This window comes from Canis lupus, chromosome 13, assembly GCF_048164855.1.
Source record: "Canis lupus baileyi chromosome 13, mCanLup2.hap1, whole genome shotgun sequence".
In the NCBI taxonomy this organism is placed as follows: Eukaryota; Metazoa; Chordata; class Mammalia; order Carnivora; family Canidae; genus Canis; species Canis lupus.
The window spans coordinates 7,401,206-7,425,176 of record NC_132850.1 but is presented as its reverse complement, the minus strand read 5'-3'; the positions used below and the strand labels follow the sequence as shown (position 1 = coordinate 7,425,176).

Here is a 23,971-nt window from a genome sequence, read left to right as displayed (position 1 = left end):
TGGGTGTTTAAAATGAACCAGATGAGGGCAGCCCGGGTGGCTCAGCGGTTTAGTGCCGCCTTCAGCCCAGGGCCTGATCCTGGGGACCTGAGATCGAGTCCCACATCGGGCTCCTTGCATGGAGCCTGCTTCTCCCTCTGCCTGTGTCTCTGCCTCTCTTTCTCTCTCCCTGTGTATCTCATAAATAAATAAGTAAATAAAAAAATCTTTAAAAAAATAATAAAATAAAATGAACCAGATGAGGGTCCCCTGGGTGGCTCAGCGATTTAGTGCTGCCTGCAGCCCAGGGCGTGATCCCAGAGACCCGGGATCGAGTCCCTCGTCGGGCTCCCTGCGTGGAGCCTGCTTCTCCCTCTGCCTGTGTCTCTGCCTCTGTCTCTCTCTCTCTCTCTCTGTGTGTCTCTCATGAATAAATAAATAAGATCTTTTAAAAAAATAAATAAAAAATAAGAAAAATAAAATGAACCAGACGAGGCATGTAACCTGCTTAGCACAGCCCCTGGCGGAGCCAATGCTGGCAGCCGCCCGATGGTTCAGAGCATGGGCTGAGGAGTCGAGCAGACCTGGGTTTGGATCCCAGTTCTGCTTCTCTGTGACTGTGGGCAAGTGACCTCATTTCTCCAAACCTCAAATTCCTCCTCTTTAAAAGAGGGATAATGATAGTCCCGAAAGATAACAGCGAAGCCTCCCAGGGCTCTTCCTCCACGCCAGCACTATTGTGAGTGCTTTATGTGGATTAACTCATTTAATCCTCACAAACCCTTTGAGGTTGCTATTATCGCGGGACCCACTTTGTAGATGGAAAAACTGAGGTGCCGAGGGCTAACTGACTCACCCACAGTGACATCGCTGGGAAGTGGGCGAGCTGGCTCCCAGGCTGACCCGCTGTGCCGCGGGGCCTCTTGGAAGACAGACTTAATATAAAGTCTACACAGGCCGGGCGCATAGAAGTGACTCAGTTAATGTGCATAATCTTTATTGCTGTTACCATGATTCCCCCATTCATTCTAAATTTCTATCTTGATCTGCCAGTAAGAAAACTCTCGAGGCTCCAAGCACCCCAGGTTGGAGCCTCGGGAGGGCCTGGATGGAACCTTCCTCTTGCCACCATTCCATCTGTCTGGCAAGCTGAGGACGGGGGAGGGATGTTTGCACAGATGTGTGGCCCAGGGTGTGCAGATAGTCTGGGGAGGGGTGTGGTGCTGACAAATTCCTGCTGCACCAGGGCCTTGGCCACTCTGCACCCCACCCCCTGTCCCCACCCGCCCCCAACTTGCACATCTGCTGGAGGACTGACAAGTCCTGGGAAGTCCTTCCCTCTGTCTCGCCTTCCTTCCTTCTTTTCAGTTGCCAGAGGCCTCTCCTGCAGGTCTAGAGAAGTAGAGACCCTCCTGCAACCCCCGCCACCTCCTTCACGTCCACCCCAGGGGATCGCTCAGCCCCATCCTCAAAAATCCCAGTAATGCGGTGGAAATTAAAGTTACCTTCAATGTTCTAATCTTATAACAATTTTGCTTCAATCAATGTCTAAATGTGACCACATGTGCCCAGACCACCCAAGGCCCCGGCTGGTGGCTTGGTGGGGGAAGTGGCGAGCTCCTGAAGGGCTGGAGGGCCTATGGCTGGCTCTGGAAGGGCTCCTGGGGAGGAAGTCTGCTGGTCGCTGGGCCCTCCCCCTGCTTTCCCCTGGCCTGCCCTCCCTTCCTCACCTCCTCTCTGGCAGGCCGGGAAGCATGGCAGACCGTGCTTGGAGTCTGCTTCTACTCTCTCCTGGACATCTGGGCTTGGGGACAGCTGGGGACTCACACAAATGGAGGCCAGGGCTGGCTTCGTGGGCATGCCCGCCTGTGTGGTCACACAGAGCTCCCTGCTCAGACGGGCTCGGTTTACCGCTCCGCTGGGTCATCTTGAAATTCATAACGAGTTTCGAACAAGGGGCTCTACATTCTCATTTTGCGCTGAGCCCCATAAATTGTGTAGCTGGTCCCGGTGGAGGTCCACACCCCTCCCTCCCCCAGGGGCCCTTCTCACTTCCTCCTCACTCTCAGTCAATGTGCAGTCAACAAACATTTACTGAGCACCTACTTCGTGTTGAAAAGTAGCCCTGGACGCTTGGGGATGCAGGGGTGAACACTGCAGACCCAGCCCTGGGTTCCCAAAATTCCTCTCTGCACATACCGAGCCCCTCAGAGATGCACGCCCAGTAGTTTTCCAAGACAGCACACTAATAATCCTACCTGCCAGTTAGGGAACTCCACCTATAGCACGCACTTTATCTTGTTTTATCTTCAAAACAGTTCGTAAAGTAAGCACTATTATAATCCCCATTACAAAAATATGTATTTATTTGAGAGAAAGAGAGAGAGAGAGAGAGCACAGCAGGGGGAGAGGCAGAGGGAAGGGGAGAGGGAGAAGCAGGCTCCCCCAGTGCAGGGCTCCTCCCAGGACCCGGGATCATGACCTGAGCCGAAGGTAGGTGTTTCACCGACGGAGCCACTGGACCTCCCCATAATCAGATGGAAAAAAAACGATGCTCAGAGTTCAAATCCTTTGCTCAGTGTCACGTAGCCAGTAAGGAGCAGAGTCAGGACTCACCTCTGCCTCTCCTCCTCAGCCTCTTGTCCCCTCCCTGCCACCACCCCTGCTTTCGGCTGCTCCCCGAGCGACAGCAGCCGCCAGCCTCTCCCTGGCCCAGCGCCCCCGTCACAGGGCTCCACGTTTGTTAAATGAAGGAGTTTTGTTAAATGAAAGGAACACAAGGAGACAGACGCACACTAACACCCAAACACTTACACCCGGAACACATATTGCAGAGCTTGGTGTCCAATACTGGACGATTTGGGTTTGAGTCCTGAACCTACTAGGTCCCAGAGGCGTGCCTCAGTTTCCCCACCTTCAGATGGCATGCCTCAGTTTCCCCACCTTCAGAATGGACACAGGGGTAGGGGCGTGTTGAAGGCTAAAGGAGAAATACATGCGAGGCTCTGAGGCCGGCGCTGATTGGCACCTAGTCACACTTCAATAAATACTAGCTGTTGCTACGAGTAACATTTGTCATCCACACTCACTCGCACGCGCTCTCCTGCCGTCACCTTGTCCTCCCGGCCCTCCCGAGCCCACCTCCGTCCTAGCTGTGTCCGTGGCTGACAGGCCAGGCTCCGGAGCCAGGAGGGAAGAGCAGCGGCTTCTCTGGGCGCCCCCGGGGGCTGTACCTGGACAGGCCCACGCAGAGGGAGGGGGCTGCTCCTCTGCGGCTCCGGGTGCATCAGAGAGGGCTTCCTGGAGGAGGCCTCCACCCAAACCAGCGGAGCGAGCCAGCTCCAGCCGAGGTAAGACGGTGCTGCCATTGGCTCCTCTGTTGCCCCTCACAACACCCAGCCCCTGACTTCTTCGGCAGCGCCCTCCCTCCACCCCCGTCCCCACAGTAGAAACTTTCCTCTCCTCCTGCCAGGAGCGTAAATTACCCCCAGGAATGCGCTGCGTCCCACAGCTCCCCTGGCAGTGGCCCTCGGCTGTCCTAGGGTCAGGCCTGGCGCGCCATCAAAGGCCGGATCGGTAACAGTGAGGCTCCCCGCCCCTCCCACCGGCCCTTTGGCTTCCAGGGAGCAGCACATGGTAGCACTTAAGCTCCCAGAGAACGGGAGGATGCTTTCCTGCACCCCCCCCCCCCACCGTCCACAATGAAGTACTTGTTAGGAGACTATTTTAATTTTACTTAATGCAATTTCTGTTGCCACCTCCTTCTCTGGATGCCCAGCACAAATACAGGGGAGGCCAAGCCACTGAGGAAATGTTACTGGGGGGGCGGGGGGCATGGGGCGGGAGGGGGCCAGTCCTGGTGCCCTGGGCTCCACTCAGGAAGTAAGGGGATTGATGAGGGGAGGGCTCAGGGCTAGCGTGTGCAACTAGGGCCAGCAGGGGAGTCCGGGGGACTCACAAAGGGCTCTTTCCACTGCCCTGGGCCCAGGAGGCAGGTCCTCGGCCCGGTAGCACGCAAGCCTTGCTGTCAGACCCTAGGGAGAGCCCGGGAGAAGGGGGCGCTTCCAGGTCCTGAGCAGCCTCTGGAGTCGGGCCATCAGGTGCGTCTCCCAGCAAATTATGAAAAGCAGGGCTCCAAGGGTCACCCTGGGACAGGAGAGTGGGGATCTGGAGACCCCTGGTGGCCCAAGGCTGCAGAGCAACGCCTCTCTGAGGTCCACCTAGTGGGTGCCAAGCCCAAAGGCCACCAGCAGAGCCCCTAGGGCCCCAGATCTCCACTGCCAGCAGGCTGCTGTCCCCAGCGTTCAGCCTGTCCTATAAAGGCAGCAGAGCTGCCCCTCCTGCAGGTGTGCAGTACGTGGGGAGCGGGGCGCGGCCTAGCCTAGGGGCTGTCCCAGCCTCAGAGCTGTTGTAAAAGTAGAGGCCTATACAATCCACAGTGATTCCAGCGGTGGGGGCGGGGGGGCCCCCCGAGGTTAGGTTGCTGGGACTTGTGTGTTGGGCTCCTTCGGGAGAGATGACGAGGTGATGTTCCAAACAGCTCCGTGGTCCACAGCCCCTCCCTTCCCTCAGCATCTGCGTGCACATCACACAATTGTGGGGCTGTCACTGGGAAAAATCACCAAGGGGGCCTTGTTTCCACAGCTTGCCCACTCTGGTGCGGCCTGTGCTGAACTCTGGGAAAGGAAGTATCTAACACCTCATACCGTACAAACGGCTGCTGGGCCACCGGAAAGTAGGTGTGGAGCTAGAAGAGGAAGGGTGAGATCCCCCCCACCCACCGGAGAAGGAAAGGGTGGCGCCGCTCACTTTTTCCGTGGAGCCCGGATACCACACGGTGCTCCCGCAACTGGGCCCCAGCATCCGTTCCCTTAATCTCCTTCATTCACTCGTGCTCTGGTGTGATTGGACCCAGCCCCATGATAGGTGCTAAGGATAAGGTTGACCAAAGGGGGTACCTGCCCTAAGGCCTCAAATTGTACCTGGAGTGGAAGGTAAAGAGGCTCAGAGGACAGGATCCCCGTGGGCGTGTCCCTATACTTGGGAACACAAAGATGACCTTTCCCTATCCTTTAGTGGCCTAACCCAGCTGGAGGAGGCAGGTCATGTGCAAACTGCCTCTATTTGGGTGTCCCAGACCCCAGTCTTAACCTGTACAACCCCGACACCCCCCGCATCTATAATGGCTCTCCTCACCTCAGGCCTGTGCTCTAACCCTGAGAAGAGCCTGGGGACCCCATCCCCCACCCCAACAACCTGAGTATCTGGACCTCAAAGGTCTAGACTGTCTCCAAGAACAATGCTACCAATATGGTTTGACAACCTCTGATCCGTCCCTTGAAAAGCTACCCTGAGGTCTTTTTTTTTTTTTTTTTTTTTTTTTTAATTTATTTATGATAGTCACAGAGAGAGAGAGAGAGGCAGAGACACAGGCAGAGGGAGAAGCAGGCTCCATGCACCGGGAGCCCGACGTGGGATTCGATCCCGGGTCTCCAGGATCGCGCCCTGGGCCAAAGGCAGGCACCAAACCGCTGCGCCACCCAGGGATCCCTTTTTTTTTTTTTTTTTTTAAGATTTATTTGGGGGGGGGGGGAGCAGAGGGAGAGGGACAAACAGATGGCACTGAGCACAAAACAAAGCCCAACATGGGGCTTGATTTCATGACCCTGAAATCATGACCCAAGCCAAATCAAGAGTCCAAAGTTCAACCAACTGAGCTGCCCGGGTGCCCGAAAAGCATTCCTAAATTCCGTTAAGGCTGGGAGAGTGGGCTGCAGCGCTGCTCCCCTCCTCCCCTAGTGCCAGCTGAGCATCAGGGCTAAGAACGTGGGCTTGGTGCCCTAGATTCTCCACCTAATGGCTCGATGACCTCGGGCAATTTGCAGTCTTCTAAAAGTGGAATCACTGTGAATAATGGAATTACTGTGGATTAAGTAAAGTGTTAGTATGACATGCGGTAAGCACTCAGTAGATCGTACCCAACATCACAGGGTTTAACTTTCCTCTGACTTCCTATCTGTCTCTAGACACTACCCTACTTCTTAGGTTTTTTTTTTTCTCTAAAGATTTATTTTGAGAGAGAGAAGGGGAGAGTGTGAGCGCATGTGTGCACATAAGCAGGAGGGACAGGGGGAGAAGAGAGAGAGAACCCCAAGCGACTCCCCACCGAGCGGGGACTCCGCTGTAGGGCGGGGAGCCCAAAACTGGGCTTGATCTCACAACCCCAAGATCGAGACCTGAGCTAAAATCAAGAGCTGGAGCCTGAACCGACTGAAGCACTCAGGTACCCCCTTAGCTCTTCTTTATAAAGAACAAAAAGTCCTTGAAAGAAAAATTGGGGCAGCTTGGGTGACTCAGTGGTTGAGCCTGCCTTCGGCCCAGGGTGTGATCCGGGATCAAGTCCCACATCGGCTCCCTGCATGGAGCCTCCTTCTCCCTCTGCCTGTGTCTCTGCCTCTGTGTCTCTCATGAATAAATAAAAGCTTTTATAAAAAGAAGAAAAATTGGGTACCCCTAGTCTTCATTTATTCTCTCAGACCTTCTCCAACCTGGCTTTCATTGTCATTATTTTTTTTTAATTTTTATTTATTTATTTATTCATAGAGACACAGCTAGAGAGAGAGGCAGAGACACAGGCAGAGGGAGAAGCAGGCTCCATGCAGGGAGCCTGACGTGGGACTCGATCCCGGGTCTCCAGGATCACACCCTGGGCTGCAGGCGGCGCTAAACCGCTGTGCCAACGGGGCTGCCCTCATTGTCATTATTTTTAAGTAAACTCTACACCATTCAGGGGGCTTGAACTCACACCCCTGAGGTCAAGTCTCATGCTCTACCAACTGAGCCAGCAAGGAGCCCCTCTCCTTTCTTCTGACTCAGTGGCCAAGAGCTTAAGATAGTCCATTTTAGGTCTATCTAGGATAATGGTCTGCTTCTAGATTTTACTAGACAGTAGACCCAAAAATGACTTTGAAGGGGTATTTGCACCCAGGTTTCCCAGACTCTGGTCTGGGGGAAGGAGCCATTCTGAGACCAAGTAAAAGTAAGTCAGGACACAGGAACTCAGTTGGTCTCCTCACTTCACTGCAACAAAATTCCGGAAAGAAAACAGGACACACTTAGGATTTCACTCAAGAATGTGTCTTTATTGAAGAAACTGTAAGAAAAAAAGGATGGACCCTCTGTAAAAAGAGGAGATGTCGCCTCCAAACAGCAGGGAGGAACGAGACCTGTGTGGCTTCCCAGTAGTCAGTGTTCCCGGCACGAGACTCCTCCTTCCTGGCAAGCACGAGAGTGTCACACTACAACCAGCAATTCCTATCCACCCCATGGGCCTCTCCTCCCCCGTCCCACAACCCTGGATTCTCCACAGCCATTCACCAATGGTTTCCCGAAGGCCCAGGAAAAGACGGGGGAGGCTTGCCTCTGAATGGGGTCAAAACGGGTTTTGCTTTGGAAAATTCAAAGAGGAATGTAAAACGGTTGAGCTCTTTCTAGTCCAACCAAACATGGCCTCATCCAGCCCCTCTGAAGGGAACTGGAGCAAAGAGTTTCCCTCCTGAATGTGTAGGCTTGCGCTTGTGGGGTAAACAGACTATCTCAGCCTGGAGAATGGAAACAGTTAGAAGAATATGTAACAACCATGTTAGAGAGTCACTTAGTTCCTAAAGGCCGAGGGAGCTCTGAGGCTTCGGATTCCAAGCAGTGCTCCTGCTGGCTCCCCTCCAGTCCTGGGGATGGTCACTCCTCTCCAGCTGGGAGATTGTCCTCAATTCGCCTGATGAACCTCATGCGGATTTCTGTCACACCGTCTCCTTTCAGGGTGTCCTGGACAAACCTGGCCTCCACAGCCATCTGGACCTGGGGGACAGTGGGAAAATAAAGGGGCAGCTGCCTAGCCACAGGCTCTGGGAACCATGGAGGACGAGGCTCTGACTCATCCGCAGCAGTCCCAACAAGGGCGCTGCTCTCTGGCAAGAACAAGACTGCCAATTCCAATGCTCCCTTGTAGAAAGCAGTGGCCCCGACCCTAAGGACGGATTGAGCAAAGAACCACCACAGGTGAGATTGGCCCCACATGAGCCAACCTGGGAATGGACGGTCCTGGGCTTTGGGGGCTGATGGCACCACCGTCAGGGAGGGTCATCACCACGGAGAGGCATCCAACTTGGAACCTGTGCTCAGCAGCATCACATCTCAGGCAGCCAAGTGCTGAGGTGAGCCAGGGCCTTTCTTCTCTCTCTCTCTCATTCATTCAAACATTTACCAAGCCCCTACTGCACCTCGGGTGTCCCAGAAGGGAAAGAGCTGCACTCACCATCTCCAAGGCTCCCCGCAACACCCCACACAAGAGATTGGAATAAATAAGGGATGAGTGGTTATCAGGAAGTTCCACAAAGTCCACCAAGGGGTTATTTTCCAAAATGAGGGAGAATTCGTCACCAGCTGGGCTCCAATTGGTGATGCTTGGAGTGATGCCCAAGTACATCTTGAACGCCACCTGTCAGGGGACACACAACAGCACCGTGGGGGAAGGGCAGCAGGGAAGCTGCTGGGCCTGGTGAAGGAGAGTTAGGTGGCTCGGGAACAAAACTGTGGCCTCTGCAAACACCAGGGCTTTAGGTATTCAGGGCAAAAAAGGAAAAGCATCTTTGCATAATTCCACAGCCCGCTCCTTCAAGGCCTCATACGATCAGGGAACGCGTTGACCACCTCCACTTCTGACGGGGCTGGCTTCCCAGAACCACCATATGGGAGGCCCAGCCCACTGCCCTGTCCTCTGTGCTCTCCAGAACCCTTCTTGAAAGCAAATACAGGTCACTGCGGCACAATTACTCTGAAGACACCCTTCCCTCTATCCACCCTCCTAGTAACAAATCTTCACAGAGCTGAAGCTCTCTTCACTGTCAGCCCTCTCTATGATTTGGGCCAGCTTGCTCTACGACAGAAAGAATCAACCTTTAGGTGCCAGACGCCACAAAGCTAGAGGCGTTTTATCATTTATTATTAGGTCTACAAAATGTAACGCTACTATTATCAATAGCGACCATTTCCTACAAGCGTGCTACGTGAAGTGCATTCATTTCACCCGAGAGCTCATGCTTATTATTTCATTGACTCCTTACAACCACCCTGTGAGGTAGCTCCTAGTTTCTTTTAAAGATGAGGTAAGTGGTAATTAGAAAGTTTAAAAGTAACTTACCCTTAACTAGAAAGGACTGGAGCCAGAATATGAAGCCAGGTTTGTCTGAGTCCATAGTCTGTATTCTTTACCTCATACTACCCTACTACATCTTCGCAGTCAAGATCTGGCTTTGATTTCACGGGGGCTTTCATCCACCCGGATGATTCCAACCACTCTTCCCTCTTCATAATCTGTGCTATTCCCAAACCACCAGGAAGGCTTGTTTGGCCCAGACAGCTGCCTGACTAGTCTTTCGGAATACTAAGGGCCCCTCTAAGGGAGATGGAGAGAGTGGTAAGTAGTGCCTCCCAGTGACACATCCTTCAGCATAGCCAGGTGGCCCAGGATAATGACCTTGGCGATGACATCTGCGGTTTCCCGAAAGTCATGGCACCTCCCAACATTGGACCGTGCCAAGAAATCTTCAATCAGTCGGACTCCAATGTTATAGCCCCTGGGAGGAAAATGAGAGAAGAGACCATATCATGGAGTGTGAACGTCTTATGTCTGAATGTAAGGCTGCTGGTGGTACAGGGAAAATCAGGGACAATTCTTAAATATCTCAATAAATGAGCTGAGTGGAAACTATGTCGAAAATGTAGCTTACAAAAGAGGACCCCATTCTGGGCTCTAAAGGACCTTGGAGACTGTGCCCTGGGGAGCCCCATTCTTGTCTTTCCTGCAGAGGAGCTTACTCACATTTTGTCCAGCTGTTTATTCACATCTTCATCATTTTCATAGTCCTTGCACAGCTGTGTGACCAGAGCCCCGTAGGTGAGGGTGAAGAGCTCAGAGCTCTAAAAGAGATTCAAAAGGCAGTTAGGAACAAGAAGCGCAAAGAAAAAGTTTAATGAGTCTAGGTCAGCCTCAGCGCAGCTGTCCAGATTCCAAGGAAGGTCATCTGTGTCCAATGGGAAAGAATATCACTCCGTAGGGTGGCCAAGGAGGGCAGCCCCCCATGGTCAAGGTGGCAGGGCTTCAGTCATGAAGCCAAAGTCCAAGAACGGGTTATAAGAGGAAGGCAGCCATGCTAGCCACTATACCACCAATGCTCAAGAACGGGTTGCAAAAGGCACTTCGCACATGGAGCAGTCACTCTTCCAACACATCAAGGTGGGTTTCTGCTAACCCCGGAACCCCCCATAGCCGCCATCCACTGGATACCATGAAAGACAGACCTGGAGAAGACATTTACAGATTAGCTTTTTGGACCCATGGCTTCTCCACACCCAAGCATGTCTGCAGCGTCAGGGCCAAGAGTTCAACTGCACTCCCAGTGCCCTACCCAGGACAGCAGAGGACCCGGCAGCCTGGTCTGTGGGGAGGAAAGAAGTCCTAGAGTCCACCACACTGACAATGCCCCTCCTAAGTCACCAGCATAAGGAAAAGTAATGTTCCTCTTGACACAGAGCGAAAATGTTTCCAGGAAAGGAGTAACTCTGAAAGGAAGCCAATTTTTTGTGTACCTGAAATACAATACTGATCTGGACTGGTTTCTACTATGATCACAGTTAAAATCACAGTCTTAGATAAAGGCTCCTGTCACCTACCGGCCAAGAAACAGGGGTGTGGAAGGTGACAGGATGACTGATACCAAGACTGCAGAATGAAGGCATGAAGTGTGGGGCAAGGCACCATCAGAGCCAAGTAAAGGGAGAAACATGCTATCAGCACATCGGGACCAATATATTCGCATGGAAGTAATCACTCAGCCACTTCCTCCTTGTCACACTTGGAGCAGAGCACTGTTCTGTCCTCAAGTTTTCTGGAGAGCAAAGTCCAAATAATGTTGAGGCCCAGGCTCGCAGCGTGTCAGTGCCCCTCACCTCATCCCCATGCCCTGGTGACGAGGTCGCTGCAAGAATAGTACTGGGAGTGCCTTTGCTTACACACTACGTTCTATTTTTCATGATCACATTTTCCATCCCACAAGAATTCTGTAAAGCAGAAAGGGCAGGAATTAATCTCATTTTACAGGTGAGGAAATACAGACTCAAATGATTAAATAATATGTCCAAGGACCAACAGCTAATTATTGACAAAAGTAATTTTGGGAGACAAAAGCCAAGAATTCCTAAGCCAGTGTTCATTTTATCCTCTGTTCCCTACAAGTGCAATATTAATAACCCCCGCCCCCCAAAAAAAACAAAACCACAACAACCAGCAACGAAAAACTTAGCTGTACTAGGAAGTCAAAGAGAATCAGTTTTAGAATCAGGAAACTTTTTGAACTGAGCTAAAACAGTCAGATCAGGGTGTCTCCAAGAAACCATTTACCAAATATGGCAATTAAGGGGAAGCTATTAAGGAGCACAATGATTTTTTAGTAAAGTTAAGGGTTTGTCACTAGAATGGCTTAGACGTGAATGGATGGAGACAATCCAGCAGTTACCAGTCTACAGAGTTGGCACCACTGCATTCCATCAGGAGAGCTTTCCTTCCATTATTAACGAGCCCTTGGATGGCGATTCCAACAGCCTCGACCCACCATAATGCCAAGTAACAGATATACTACAATGTTATCGAGAACTTACACATGCAGCAGCCCCCAGTTTACCAATAACAAAAATCAAGGTTCTAGACAGATCTATCCATGGTCACAGTATCAATATGCTTGGGATCCGGAATGGGATTCCTGGCCCAGGCTCTCCAGACTCTCTCCTATTTTGCAAGTCTGTTTCCGTCTCTGATTATGAACCAAGCCTACTTGAAACAGTGCGCAATGCAAATATGTAACTTAAAGATCTTTATACTTAATATATATTTTTAAAGGTTTTATTTATTCATGAGAGACAGAGAGAGAGGCAGAGACACGGGTAGAGGCAGATGCAGGCTCCCTTCAGGGAGCCTGAAGTGGAACTCAATCCTGGGGCTCCAGGATCACGCCCCTGGGCCAAAGGCAGATGTTTAATCACTGAGCCACCCAGGCGTCCTGATCTTTATACTTTAAAAATAGGAGTGGGACTGTGGTATAGAAAAGTTATTTACTCAAAGTTTACCATGTTCCAGGGACTATCTAATAGAAGAGAAACAGATAATAATTTGAATATAAGGCTTGTCAGATGATAATAAGAGCTATGGAAAAAAAAAAAACAACCACAGACAGAAATCAGGGGGTATTTACATTCATATATATATATCCCGTCACCCGGGATGACGACCTGAGCCAAAGGCAGGTGCTCAACCACTGAGCCCCCCAGGTGCCCAAGAGATCAATTTTAAATTGGATACTCAAAGAAGACCCAGTAAGGTGATATTTGTGTGAAGACTTGAAGGAGGTAAGGATAAGCCATGAAGATATCCGGGTGAAGAGATCCTGCAAAGCAAGTGTAAAGGCACTGATGTGGGAGTATGTCTGCCATGGCTGAGAAACAGCTAAGAGACCAGTGTGACTTGAGAGGAGTGAACAAAAAAGAAAGCAGAAGAGGAAGACAAGTTACTGTTGACCTGGGTTTTCAGTCCGTGTGACCCTTACAACAAAAAGTTCCACGAGACCTTAAAGGCCAGCTCATTCAACGAATGCGGTTTCTTCACTGCACATAATAACTACATTCTCCCTCCCAGAAAAACACAGGAATCTCTTCTGCAACATTCCTACTTTCAGGTGCTTTAATTATGTTTAATCATAATGGCCATAAACATTTATAAAACCTTCAGAATGCCTTCACAGATAGTTTCTCATTGACCCTAATCACAACCATGAGAGGTTAGGAGAACAAACAATATTTATCCCCATTTTACAGGTGAAAGGTTAGGTAACTAAGACTCAGTCTTCTTCTTCTTCTTTTTTAAAGATTTATTTATTTATGATAGAGAGAGAGGCAGAGACACAGGAGGAGGAAGAAGCAGGCTCCATGCCAGGAGCCCGACGCGGGACTCGATCCCGGGACTCCAGGATCATGCCCTGGGCCAAAAGCAGGCGCTAAACCACTGAGCCACCCAGGGATCCCCCAAGACTCAGTCTTCTTATAGTTGAGCACCACCCTAAAAAAAGTTGTGATCTAGGCCATCATTTAATATCTTGGATTAATTTTTTCCCATCTATGTAATGGTGACAATATTATCTGTCCTTGAGGGTTCCTGTGAGATCCTAATGAGATACTGTTTGTAGGGCACCTGCTATACAACACCTACACAAGAAGTAGATATTGTTTTTTTTTTTTTTTTAAGATTTATTTATTTATTTATGATAGACATAGAAAGGGGCAGAGACAGGAGGAGGGAGAAGCAGGCTCCATGCCGGGAGCCTGACGTGAGACTCGATCCCGGGACTCCAGGATCGCGCCCTGGGCCAAAGGCAGGCGCTAAACCACTGAGCCACCCAGGGATCCCCAGATATTGTTATTTTTATTTTACTCATTTATTTTTTAGGGGGGGGATAGGGGCAGAGGGAGAAGGAGAGGATCTTAAGCAGCTGTGGAGCCTGAAGCTGGGCTCAGTCTCATGACCCTGAGATCATGACCTGAGCCAAAATTACAAGCCAGATGCTTAACCAAGTGAGCCACCCATGCACCTGTTATTTTTATTCTTTTTTTTTTTTTAAAGATTTTATTTTTTTATTCATGATAGAGAGAGAGAGACAGGCAGAGGGAGAAACAGGCTCCATTCCCGGAGCCCGATGCGGGACTCGATCCCAGGACTCCAGGATCACGCCCTGGGCCAAAGGCAGGCACCGAACTGCTGAGCCACCCAGGGATCCCCTGTTATTTTTATTCTTAAACTAGTTCTCTGTGGTGTGGTATGAGAGAGTACCCCGAGCCGGGTTCAAGAAGGGAGATTTTAAATCAACATAAAGAACTCCGTAACAACTAGTAAGACATACAGAAAGAATACTGGGTTTGTAGTCAGAAGACCTGATTCTGAGTCTGGATTGCCACTTACTAGCCGTGAGAGTTTACTTAAGTCACTTCACTTTGCATAATCTCAATCTCCTCACTCAAATATGGCGACAGTAAAATCTGTCACACTGATTATAGGATTGTTGGGAGGCTCTGAGAATAATGCACTTAAATATTCTCTTCAGAACAACCACAGGAGTGGTTTCATACTGGAATAGGTGATCTGATCTCCCAGTCCTACAGGCACAACCTGAGCAGAACAAGTTAAGCCAAGCCGTACTTCAGGTGAGCTACGGCACTTGGTGGTTTTCAAAAGGGTTTTCAATTAGTGCCCCAGACAAACAACAAATCTCCTTAAGGGGACTGATCTTTGGAGCTAATGCTCCAAGAGTCGCATTCACTATTTTTACCAACACAAGTAACTCAGTATGACTGCCCCCAACAGCTGGGAATGAAGGTCAGTTACAGGACGGAGTCCATCCCTGTCTCAGCCTCCGGCCTCCTGTCAGGGAGACTCTGAGTGCTATTACGAAAGTAGTATCTCACCTGAGCACTGGGGAAGAGAGCTGCTGGGGTTGGGTTACTAGTAACATGACACAAAATAAGGGAAGGTTTGATTGTCCATGGAATTCAGGAACCAAACACTATACAGACCCATAAAGGCTAATAACTTTACTAACAAGGATGCCTGCTGACTTTCACCGAGTGCCAACTACGTAACATGCACCATCACACTGCTAGCTTTTCATGCATTATCTCAATTCTTAGAACAACCCCATGAGAGATACTATTACTACATCTTCTAACTTATTTTTTAAAGATTATATTTATTTATTCATTCATGAGAAACACACAGAGAGAGAGAGAGAGAGAGAGAGAGAGGCAGAGACACCGGCAGAGGGAGAAGCAGGCTCCATGCTGGGAGCCCGACGTGGGATTCGATCCCAGGTCTCCAGGATCGCGCCCTGGGCCAAAGGCAGGTGCTAAACCGCTGCGCCACCCAGGGTTCCCTAACTTATTTTTTTTTAAACGGTGGAATTGATGCTTACGACAATCAGGACACTCGCCCAAAGTAACAAGGCAAGTAAGCAGTTAAGCCGGGACTCCAGGCCAGACAGCACTATGCCGCTGTGCTATATACTCTTCTGCCTCATACAATGTGCTTCTCAAGGTTAGGGACTAGGCCTGCATCTCTCAGAGCACCTAGACAGACCTACACATACAGTCAGGGCTCAGGGAAAGTCTGCCAGATATGTGGGCTATTTCTGTTTGCCCAGACTAAAAGCAGAGGTCTAGCTCCTCGGGCATATTAATCATTTAAGTCTTGGAATGTTTTAAGTGGGAACACAGCAATCAGCAGAAGGTAGGGCCAACGGGAAAAAGGGATGCTAGAGGGGGAGACTTCCTGGCAGGAGAAGAGCAGGTCAAAACCAGGTGGCCACAAAGAGGATCATGTGACAAGCCTTAAGCAGGCGCCAGCAGGGAGTGAATGAGAGGATGCACCAAACCTTCATGTCACTCTTTCACTAAATATCGATTGCCTAGGGCCAAGCATCACTCTAGATGCTAGGAATAGAGCAGTGAACAAAACAAATCCCTCTTCTGGTGGTTACATTCTCATGGGGGAGACTGAAAATAAACAAGTATGTAATTCGTAATGAAACAGCGCTATGAAGAAAAACAGTAGGGAAAACTAGTCACGGTAGTCAGGGAAGGCCTCTCAGAGAAGGTGACATCTGAGTAACTATGAATGAGTGGGGAGTAACTAGACGAGGATTAGGGTCACTCACTGGGGGAAGGAAGGATTTTTTTTTTTTTTAAAGTAGGCTCCATGCCCAATGTGGGGCTTGAACTCAAAACCCCTGAGAATCCCATGGACCCTGAGATTTAGAGTCGCATGCTCCAGGCAGCCCTGGTGGCTCAGTGGTTTAGCGCCACCTTCGGTCCAGGGCCTGATCCTGGAGACCTGGGATCGAGTCCCACGTCGGGCTCCCTGCATGGGGCCTGCTTCTCCCTCTGCCTGTGTCTCTGCCTCTCTCTCTCTCTCTCTCTCTGTGTCTCTCATGAATAAATAAATAAAATCTTAAAAAAAAAAAAAAAGAGTCGCATGCTCCATGGACTGAACTAGCCCAGCCAGGCACCCCTGGGGGGAAGAACTCTCTAAGCAGAGACTCTGGGAGTTGCAAAAGCCTTGAGATGAGGGTGCTGCTGTCTTTCCCTATTTCTCCCACTTGCCAGAGCTAAGTGAACACCGGGGGTCAAGGGTGGAACCTGGGGGTTTCTGCTTCAAACAGTATTAAACATTTCAGGAAAAAAAAAAATACCAGAGTAAGATATGAAAATTAAGCATGAAGACCTCTCATATCTGCTCCTATCTTAGGAAGAGGAGAAAGAAACTTTTACTATGCCCCATACATTGTACACTGTTATGTCACTTAATCCTAAGCTGGCATTATTATGCCTAATTTATAGATAAGGAAATTGAGGACTAATCAAGACATAATTCCAACAAAGTCCATGCTTTTTTCCCTATGTGACTCTGTTTTCTAACAAAATATAACTTTTTTCTTTTAAATTTCTGGTATTGCCTCCAAAACAGGAGAGCTTTTTTTTTTTTTTTTAAGATTTTATTTATTTATTCATGAAAGAGAGAGAGAGAGAGAGTGAGAGGCAGAGACACAGGCAGAGGGAGAAGCAGGCTCCATGCAGGGAGCCAGATGTGAGACTCGATCCCAGGTCTCCAGGATCACGCCCTGGGCTGAAGGGGGCACTAAACTGCTGAGCCACCCAGAGATCCTCTAAGATTTTTAAGTAATCTCTGCATCCATGTGGGGCTTGAACTCACAACCCCGAGATCAGGAACTGCTTGCTCCTCAGACTGAGCCAGTCAGGTGCCCCCTAAACAGAAGCTCTTAAGCTGTGATCCATGTAGGATCTCCAGGGAGCCCACAAATCCCCCCTCCCCCCCAGAAATGGAAGTCAACGTCTGTGTATACGTTTGTCAATCTAATATTTCTGGGGAGACGATCCATAGGTAGCAGCTTCTCAAAAGGGGTCGGAGAGAAAACCAATACTACCCTGGAGCATCAGGGCCTCCTGGAGCCCATTTTTGATGCAATTCCTGCTGTACGATGCCAAGGTGGGAGGGATGTTTAATCACCCTTCCAGAGCGGAGCATCAACAAAGGACCTCGGAGCTGGGTCGGCCTCCCCAACCTGCAACCTTGGATATTTAGTTTCTAAATCAGAAAACAAAGACAGCATGGGGAATTTTGGAGGAGGTCAGAACGCGGCAAAGAAGGATGGCTCCGGGGTTGAGCGCCTCCTTTCAGCCCAGGGCGTGATCCTGGAGTCCCAGGTTCCAGTCCCACATTAGGCTCCCTGCATGGAGGCTGCTTCTCCCACTGCCTGTGTCTCTGCCTCGCCGTGTCTCTGATGAATAACTACTTTAAAAAAAAAAAAATGCAAAGAAACGGAACACCTGCCAAGAGGTCTTCACTTGGAGATAAACGTCATCTGCGCTACTTTCCAGGCCCAGCTGCCACCTGCAGCCAACCTTTACGCGACGACTCGGTGTCCCACTCTTCCCAGGGCAGGAAGGAAGCGCCCCTCCCCCGCAGGGGCACCGCCACTTACTGCCTACCCTGGCCCACCTCTTACTCCTCCAAATCGGAAGTTCCTTTCGGGCAAGACCAGCATCTGGGCATCTCCGGCGATGCCTAAGGGGCCTAGCGGCTCTGAAGCCCTGGAGTTAGAGACCTGTGTTCCGAGGCTCCCTCTTCTCCCTAAGCTGCAAAAGTGGGCAAGTTATGCAACCTGGCTGAGCCATAGAACTGCGGTGACGCTGTCCACCTGAGAGTCACTTTGCGGATTAAAAAGGAGCTGCTACTTCAAAAAAAAAAAAAAAAAAAAAAAAAAGGGAGCTGCTGTGCATCGAGTGCCGGGCCCGGGGCGGGGACCGCCGCCGCCGCCGCCGCCGCGGGTGCAGCACCCAGCGGGCCGCAGGGCCCCGGGGAGGGGTCTCTGGGCGGCCCTGCCACCGGCCTCAGGCCTGCAACGCCCCCCGCCGAGACTCTGCCCCGCTGCCCCTCCGGCAGCCCCCCTCCCCTCCCCGCCCCCCGCCGTGGGAGCCCTTCCCAGCCGCGCCCCTTCCCCAGAGCGCCCCAGTCCGCCCCGCCCGCCGAGTCACGCGCTCCCGGTTACCATTTTCTTGCTCTCGGTGCCGCGGTTCGCCTGCCTGGACATGGTGCCGGCCGCCGTCCCCCGCCTCGCCGCAGACCCACTCGGCGACCCGTCCCGACACCGCGCGGCCCCTCAGCCTCCGGGATTGACCGGCAGCAGCTCACCGCGCCTGCGCGGCCCGCCGCGGGGCACCACGGGACTCGCGGTCTGACCTACGGGGGTAATTCCCGCCCCACACACGTCGGACTACAGCACCCAGCCTTCCCCACCGGCGGCACCGCTGGACTACAACTCCCAGGGTGCTTCGCGCGCGGGTCCGCGTGAGGGCCCGGCTCCCGCCGGGGCTGCGCCCTGGCCGCTGGGTGGCGTCCGGAGCTCGCGGTGATCCCGTCCCGCCCGCACGCTTCCTTCCCCCTCCGCCCACAACCCTCACCCTCGCAGATGCTCTGCCAATTCCTCTCTCGCGGGCTTGCTCTTGGAAAGTCCCCCTTTCGAACTAGCTGCTTCCGCTATTGCTGCAATTCAGAGCCAGAAGCTCCCAGGATGTGCTAGGACACTAGCTACGGCTCATTCGCGAATCTGGCTTTTTTTTTTTTTTTTTTTTACTGCAAAAATACTTAACAAGCTCCTCTGTGCCAAGCATTTCACTAGTGGCTTTCTTATCACACTGTCGTCTGTCCCCCAGCTGCAAAGGCAGCCAGTACCTGCACCCTACCACTGTGGCCTCAGGATGGGACATCTAGTCGGTTGCCTAAAACTCAGGCCACTTTGCTCCTCTCCTTCCCCAAGAACAGCTACCCTGCCTGCTCCCTGGAAAAGAAAGATCACCAACGTCGGTAACAGCCAATCCTGGATTTTAATCTCAGCTTTGCCATTTTAGGCAAGTCCCTGGACCTCCCCCAGTTGTTGTGAAGATTGGTGAGACACGAGTGCGCGGCAATTGGCCGCAGAGTGTGTCTCCCTTTCTTCCAGCTACTCTGTAAAAACAGCCCAACAAACAGGTCCCAGAGACACCAGGGGGTGTGCTGGCCACAGCCCCACCCGTCACCAGGGGGAAGTCCTGCAGTCCCTGACCATAGCTCTTCAGTTTCAGCTCCAGCCGTCCCCTCTGGCTGGTCAACCATGAGAGGCCCGGCCTGGGAGTGCCCGAGCATCCTCCCCTCCCTTGAGCCTGGAAGCCTGACTTGTAAGCAGCTGCATTCTAGCCCCTAGCCTTCACCATGACGACCAGCCTAGCCGGGGAGCCAGCCGGGCTGGGGGAGTCTGGGGGTGGGGGGAGCCCAGGCTGCCCCAGCTTAAAGCCAGTTCTCAAGATTTCCCCCAGTCTCTCCGTCAGGGTTCAGCACCCACGGTTAGTATACCCTTCTTCCAGTGACACAGACATTTCGGGGCCTCCCTAGAGGCAGTGACCTTTGACTCCTCCTCCCTCCAGGGTCAATGCCTTGGCTGAGAGTGCTGGGAAGGAACAGGCCGGCTGGCTGGGGTGGGGGAAGGAAGCAAGGGCCGGCTAGCACCCCTGAGGCCCCGCACGGCCTGGGAAGGACCTCCCGAATTCCCAGGAGAGAGGACAGCTGAGGTGAAAGCTGCAGTTGGCTGGCCTGTCTTTCGGTCTGGGCTCCTCCCTGCCGGCTGCCCTTGGCTGCCCACAGAAACCTGAGTCACAGTCAGGGCCAGCCGCCCGACCCCACCCAGCCTGCTGTCAGGCAGGGTGGTTCTGGAGAAGCTGGAGGTGGAGCCTCTCCCTACCCATCTTCCGACCTCTGAGATTCTTCCTCTGTTCGCCTATGATTGTTCCTTTTGGAGTCTTTTTCGTTGGGACTCCTTCTTGCATCACAAGTTGTGAATCAAGGACAGGGGTGGGGTCCATTTCAAGCTGACTTATAGGGTCTCCTCCTTGCTCAGATGGGAACCTAAAGCTCCTTAGACCAATGCTCCAGGGGTTCTCAGTAAGGCTTCCGTCATCCCCAAATCCCAGTCCCTCTCCACCCCTGCTCAGGGCCAGGACATTTAGGAACACTTAGGCACCCCTTCCCTTCCTTTTCTCCTCTCTACAAAGGAATGCAGCAGGGACGCCTGGGTGGCTCAGCGATTGCGTGAGTGCCTGCCTTCAGCCCAGGGCGTGATCCTGGAGTCCCGGGATCAAATCCCACATCAGCCTCCCTGCATGGAGTCTGCTTCCCCCTCTACCTCTCTCTCTCAAATAAATAAATAAATAAATAAATAAATAAATAAATAAATAAATAAAATGTTTGTAAAAAAAAAAAAGAAAGAAAAAAGAATACAGCAGGGACAGCTTCCCATTCCTAGCAGGGGCTCTAGACAAAGACCCCTCCCAAAAATCCAAAGCATTGAGCCTATTTGGTCCTGGATCTGCGTTCCTCCCCCCTCCAACTGTCCCTGTTCCTTCCTCTCCCCAAGCTGGAGGGAGGGAGGCCTTATTTGCAGCTGGTGTCACCACCGCCCTTGAGGACATTCTCCAACCCCAGCCCCAGGGAGTGGGCCTGGAGGGCTCCCCAGGAGAGCAGTGTGGGTTAGAGACCCATTCACAGTGCAGTGCCTGGGGGGCAGGGTAGGAGCGGGAGGCTGGTGTCTGTTCCGCCTGCTGCCCCCACTGGGGCCCTCCCACTTCCTACTTTGTAAGTGTGGCGGCAGCCTCCAGGGCCTTGGTCTGATTCATATCTCGGATCTCTGTCTGTCTCCCGGTGATTTCCCTCACCTCTCCATCAGGTTCATCCTGGACCCTGGCTCACCAAACCTAGGTTGTGAATGCTCTTGCTCCTGCTCCCCACCCCGCCCAGGGGGATCAGAAAGGGGACATATTTCTGATCCCTGTTCAGTGACCTGCCCTCAGCCCTGGCCCAGCCTCATGGTGAGAGGAACAGCTCATTCATGCCTGTTTCCGAGGAGGAGGGGACTGCCCTGGGCGGCTGGGGGGGCACAGGGGAGCTGAGAGTTCCCTGCCCCTGACCAAAGAGGGCAGGGCATCCTGTTGGGGCTTGCGGTTGGTCCCTGATGTGACAAGTGCCTCGCTTGTCCAATATTCAGGGGGCCATGTGAGAGGCTCCCACACACGGTCACCCAGGCCCGAACCCAGAGACACATACACACTCTAAACCTTCTCCGAGCATGGGATCTGCCAGGGATCCTGGTCAGTCAGGGCACAGAAGGAAAGGAGCCAACTCCATCTGTCCATCTGTTTGCTTCAACTTAATCAATCATAGGACGCTGCTCTCCTGGCTGCCCCTCTGCCATCCTCCCCAGACTCTCTCTGGACTCCTCAGTTGTACAGAAAGCCTGGGGCTTCCAAGAGAACTGTCCGTCAAGTTGGCTAACTCCCAGATGCCTTGTTGTCCCCACCACTAGCGTCGTGTGGGGGTATAGATGCCTCCACTCTCAGTCTAGGGAACAATTCCTCTGTGTTGGCACCGTTGACGTTTTGGGCCTAATGATTCTTTGCTCTGAGCTTTGTAGGATGTTAACGGCATCTCTGATGTCCAAGCACTAGATGCCAGGGACCCCCCCACACCCAGTTGTGACAACCAAAATTGTCTCTCCCAACGTTGCCAAGTGTCCTCTCTGGGGGCAAAACTGCATCTGGTCGAGAACTGCTGACGTAGGCTAATCCCACATTGTCTTTGCAATGACTCCTCCAAGTCAATCCCAGATCATTAGACACAGTAGAGAATTTCTAGTTCTAACGCACTGCTCACCCCTCCCCTTCACAACTCCCCACGATCAAGGTCATGCAGATCATGACGTCAGTTGGCATTCAGATCTTCCTATAGAGACCATCCCTGGCCTGTCTTTTCATCTTTAGCTACCATTTATTTTCCCCTCCACTCTTATTGAGGTCTAGCCCATGAAGGTATCCCACTGTTTCCACCCAGGGTCTTCATCCTTGTAGTGATCTCAAGATCACAGGGGTGAGGGGTGGTGGAAGAACTATCCCAGAGGGCTCCCCCACCTTTTTTTTTTTAAGATTTTATTTATTAATTTGGGAGGGAGAGAGAGAGAGAGAAAGAGAGCAGAAGCAGGGAGAGAGACAGAGGGAGAGGGAGAAGCAAGACTCCCCACTGAGCAGAGAGCAGAACATGAGGCTCGATCCCAGCACCCTGGGATCATGACCTGAGCAGAAGACAGACATTTAATCATCTGAGCTACCTAGGCACCTGCCCCTGTTGGGTTCTGTTCATGAATTCTGAGTCTACTCACTGCCTGGCTCAGGATAGGGAGGTTCAGCTCTGGAAAATGCAGGCCCTGAGCCCTCTGACCTCACAAAGCACAGTCCTGGACTCTGTCATCCACATGGCCCCTTCACCTTGCAGGTGGGATGGCTGACAAGAAAGATTGGGGGGGAGGTGTCTGTCCCTCCTCCTAATCTGCTTTTATCCTTAAAGCTCCATCATCATCACCACCACCACCACCACCATCATCATATTTATTACGTACTTACATGCCAGGCTCTGTGCTAAGCACTTCATCTGCATTGTCCCATTTAACTTTTACAGTGACCCCATGACACATCATGGTACCATTGTTTTCCTGATTTTATAGGTGAGCAAATGGGGTTTCAGAAAAGGTAAGATACTAGCTGAAGATCAGCAGCTCCACTTGCAGGCTTTCCATCATCATCATTTTCTAATGATTTGGGGCCAGAGGCAGCACGAATCCCTCCCCAGGCCCTTCCAAGAGAGTTCAGCACCACCACCACCCCACTCACTCCTCCTGGGGCAGGCTGCTTCCAGGTTGCCTGAGACCCAGACCCTTTTGTTCCCTCCCCTCCCCCTTGAAATGGCTGCTTTCTGGAGCTGTTCAAAGAAGACGCTAGTGCGAAATAGGGCCAGGAGCCTAGCATCTCACTGGGCCTAATCTCTGGACAATGGAGACCAGAGAAATGACCTTCTAGAGGTCAGGACAAAGGGCAGGGAGGGGTGGCAGGGCCCAGCTGTGCCTCCTCTTTCCTCCCCTCGGTCAATCCCTGTAGCACCATCATCGATCCATCTTCCCAGCAAGCTTCCCCTCCATTCCCCCACCCCCACCCCGGGCTGCCCAAGTGTCCAGACTTGGTTTGGGGCCCCACCTCCGCTGGCACTGACAAGGAGACTTGGGAAGCCAGACTACACTACGGGGAGGGAAGTCAGAAGGGGCTGGCTCTCTACTTGACAGGCCACAGGGGAGCAAAATCCTTCCGGGGACCTTGGAGGGGGTCTCCCGACGGGGGTGGGGGGTGGGGGAGGTGCAAGGCCAGGACCACCCGGTTTGGAGCTGGGAGGGACCCAGCAGATTAGAGACCTGGGTAAAGCATTGGCGCAGGCCTGTAATTACCCCGGAGGGGCAGGGAAGACACCCACCATGGAATGCTGGAGGAAGGGCGGCAGCAGCAAGGCTCCTGGGCTCTCCCGGTGCCAGCCATCACCGGGGGAGAGAAAGCAGAGCCCTTTTAGGGGTCTCCTTGGGGCCCTCCTCGCGCTCCCTCGAGCTCTCCCGGGCGCATTTGGTTTGCAGTGGGATTGAGAGAGGGTTTCGCTTTGCACCCAGCGCCGGAGCCCCCGGGTCCCAGGGTGGGATCGGGGGCTCCCGGGCCCGCTCCCCGCGGCTCCCCCCAGTCCTGGCGGCGGGTGAGTCACCCGAGCGCTCCCTACATAGCCTCCCGGCGCTGTGGCGCGTACCAACGCGCGGCCGCAGGGGGAGGCGGCGGGCCCGGCGGCCTCGGGGAGCCCCGGCGCCGCCCCCCCCGCAGCGGCCGCAGGGGAGGCGGCGCGAGCTCGGGGGCCCGCGCCGGCGGGCGGGGC

The 23,971-nt window shown here is 52.5% G+C and overlaps 1 protein-coding gene across 3 annotated transcripts; it reads right to left on the bottom strand.

The window, feature by feature from the left end:
* Nucleotides 1-7,100: 7,100 nt before the first annotated feature.
* TRAPPC3 (trafficking protein particle complex subunit 3) lies at nt 7,101-23,846 on the bottom strand. 3 transcript variants are annotated; one of them, XM_072771949.1, is made up of 6 exons: nt 18,201-18,346; nt 17,651-17,787; nt 9,860-9,957; nt 9,515-9,614; nt 8,294-8,476; nt 7,101-7,836 (listed from the first exon to the last, which is right to left on the bottom strand). In XM_072771949.1, coding segments are annotated over exons 3-6 (405 nt in total). In that variant the 5' UTR covers nt 9,862-9,957; nt 17,651-17,787; nt 18,201-18,346; the 3' UTR covers nt 7,101-7,716. The 3 variants fall into 3 exon arrangements, with proteins under 3 accessions (XP_072628050.1, XP_072628049.1, XP_072628048.1); XM_072771948.1 differs by lacking the exons at nt 17,651-17,787; nt 18,201-18,346 and adding an exon at nt 23,531-23,846; XM_072771947.1 differs by lacking the exon at nt 17,651-17,787 and having other exon boundaries at nt 18,201-18,410.
* Between the last annotated feature and the right edge of the window lie 125 nt (nt 23,847-23,971).

Bases quoted from the DNA above. Each gene is read 5' to 3' on its own strand.
- TRAPPC3 (XM_072771947.1), bottom strand. From the start codon at position 18,242: ATGTCCAGGCAGGCGAACCGCGGCACCGAGAGCAAGAAAATG. The intron at 9,615-9,859 runs GTGAGTAAGCTC...TTTTCCTCCCAG, and splicing joins AATAAACAGCTGGACAAAAT to GGGCTATAACATTGGAGTCC. The intron at 8,477-9,514 runs GTCATTATCCTG...GTCCCCTGACAG, and splicing joins CCGCAGATGTCATCGCCAAG to GTGGCGTTCAAGATGTACTT.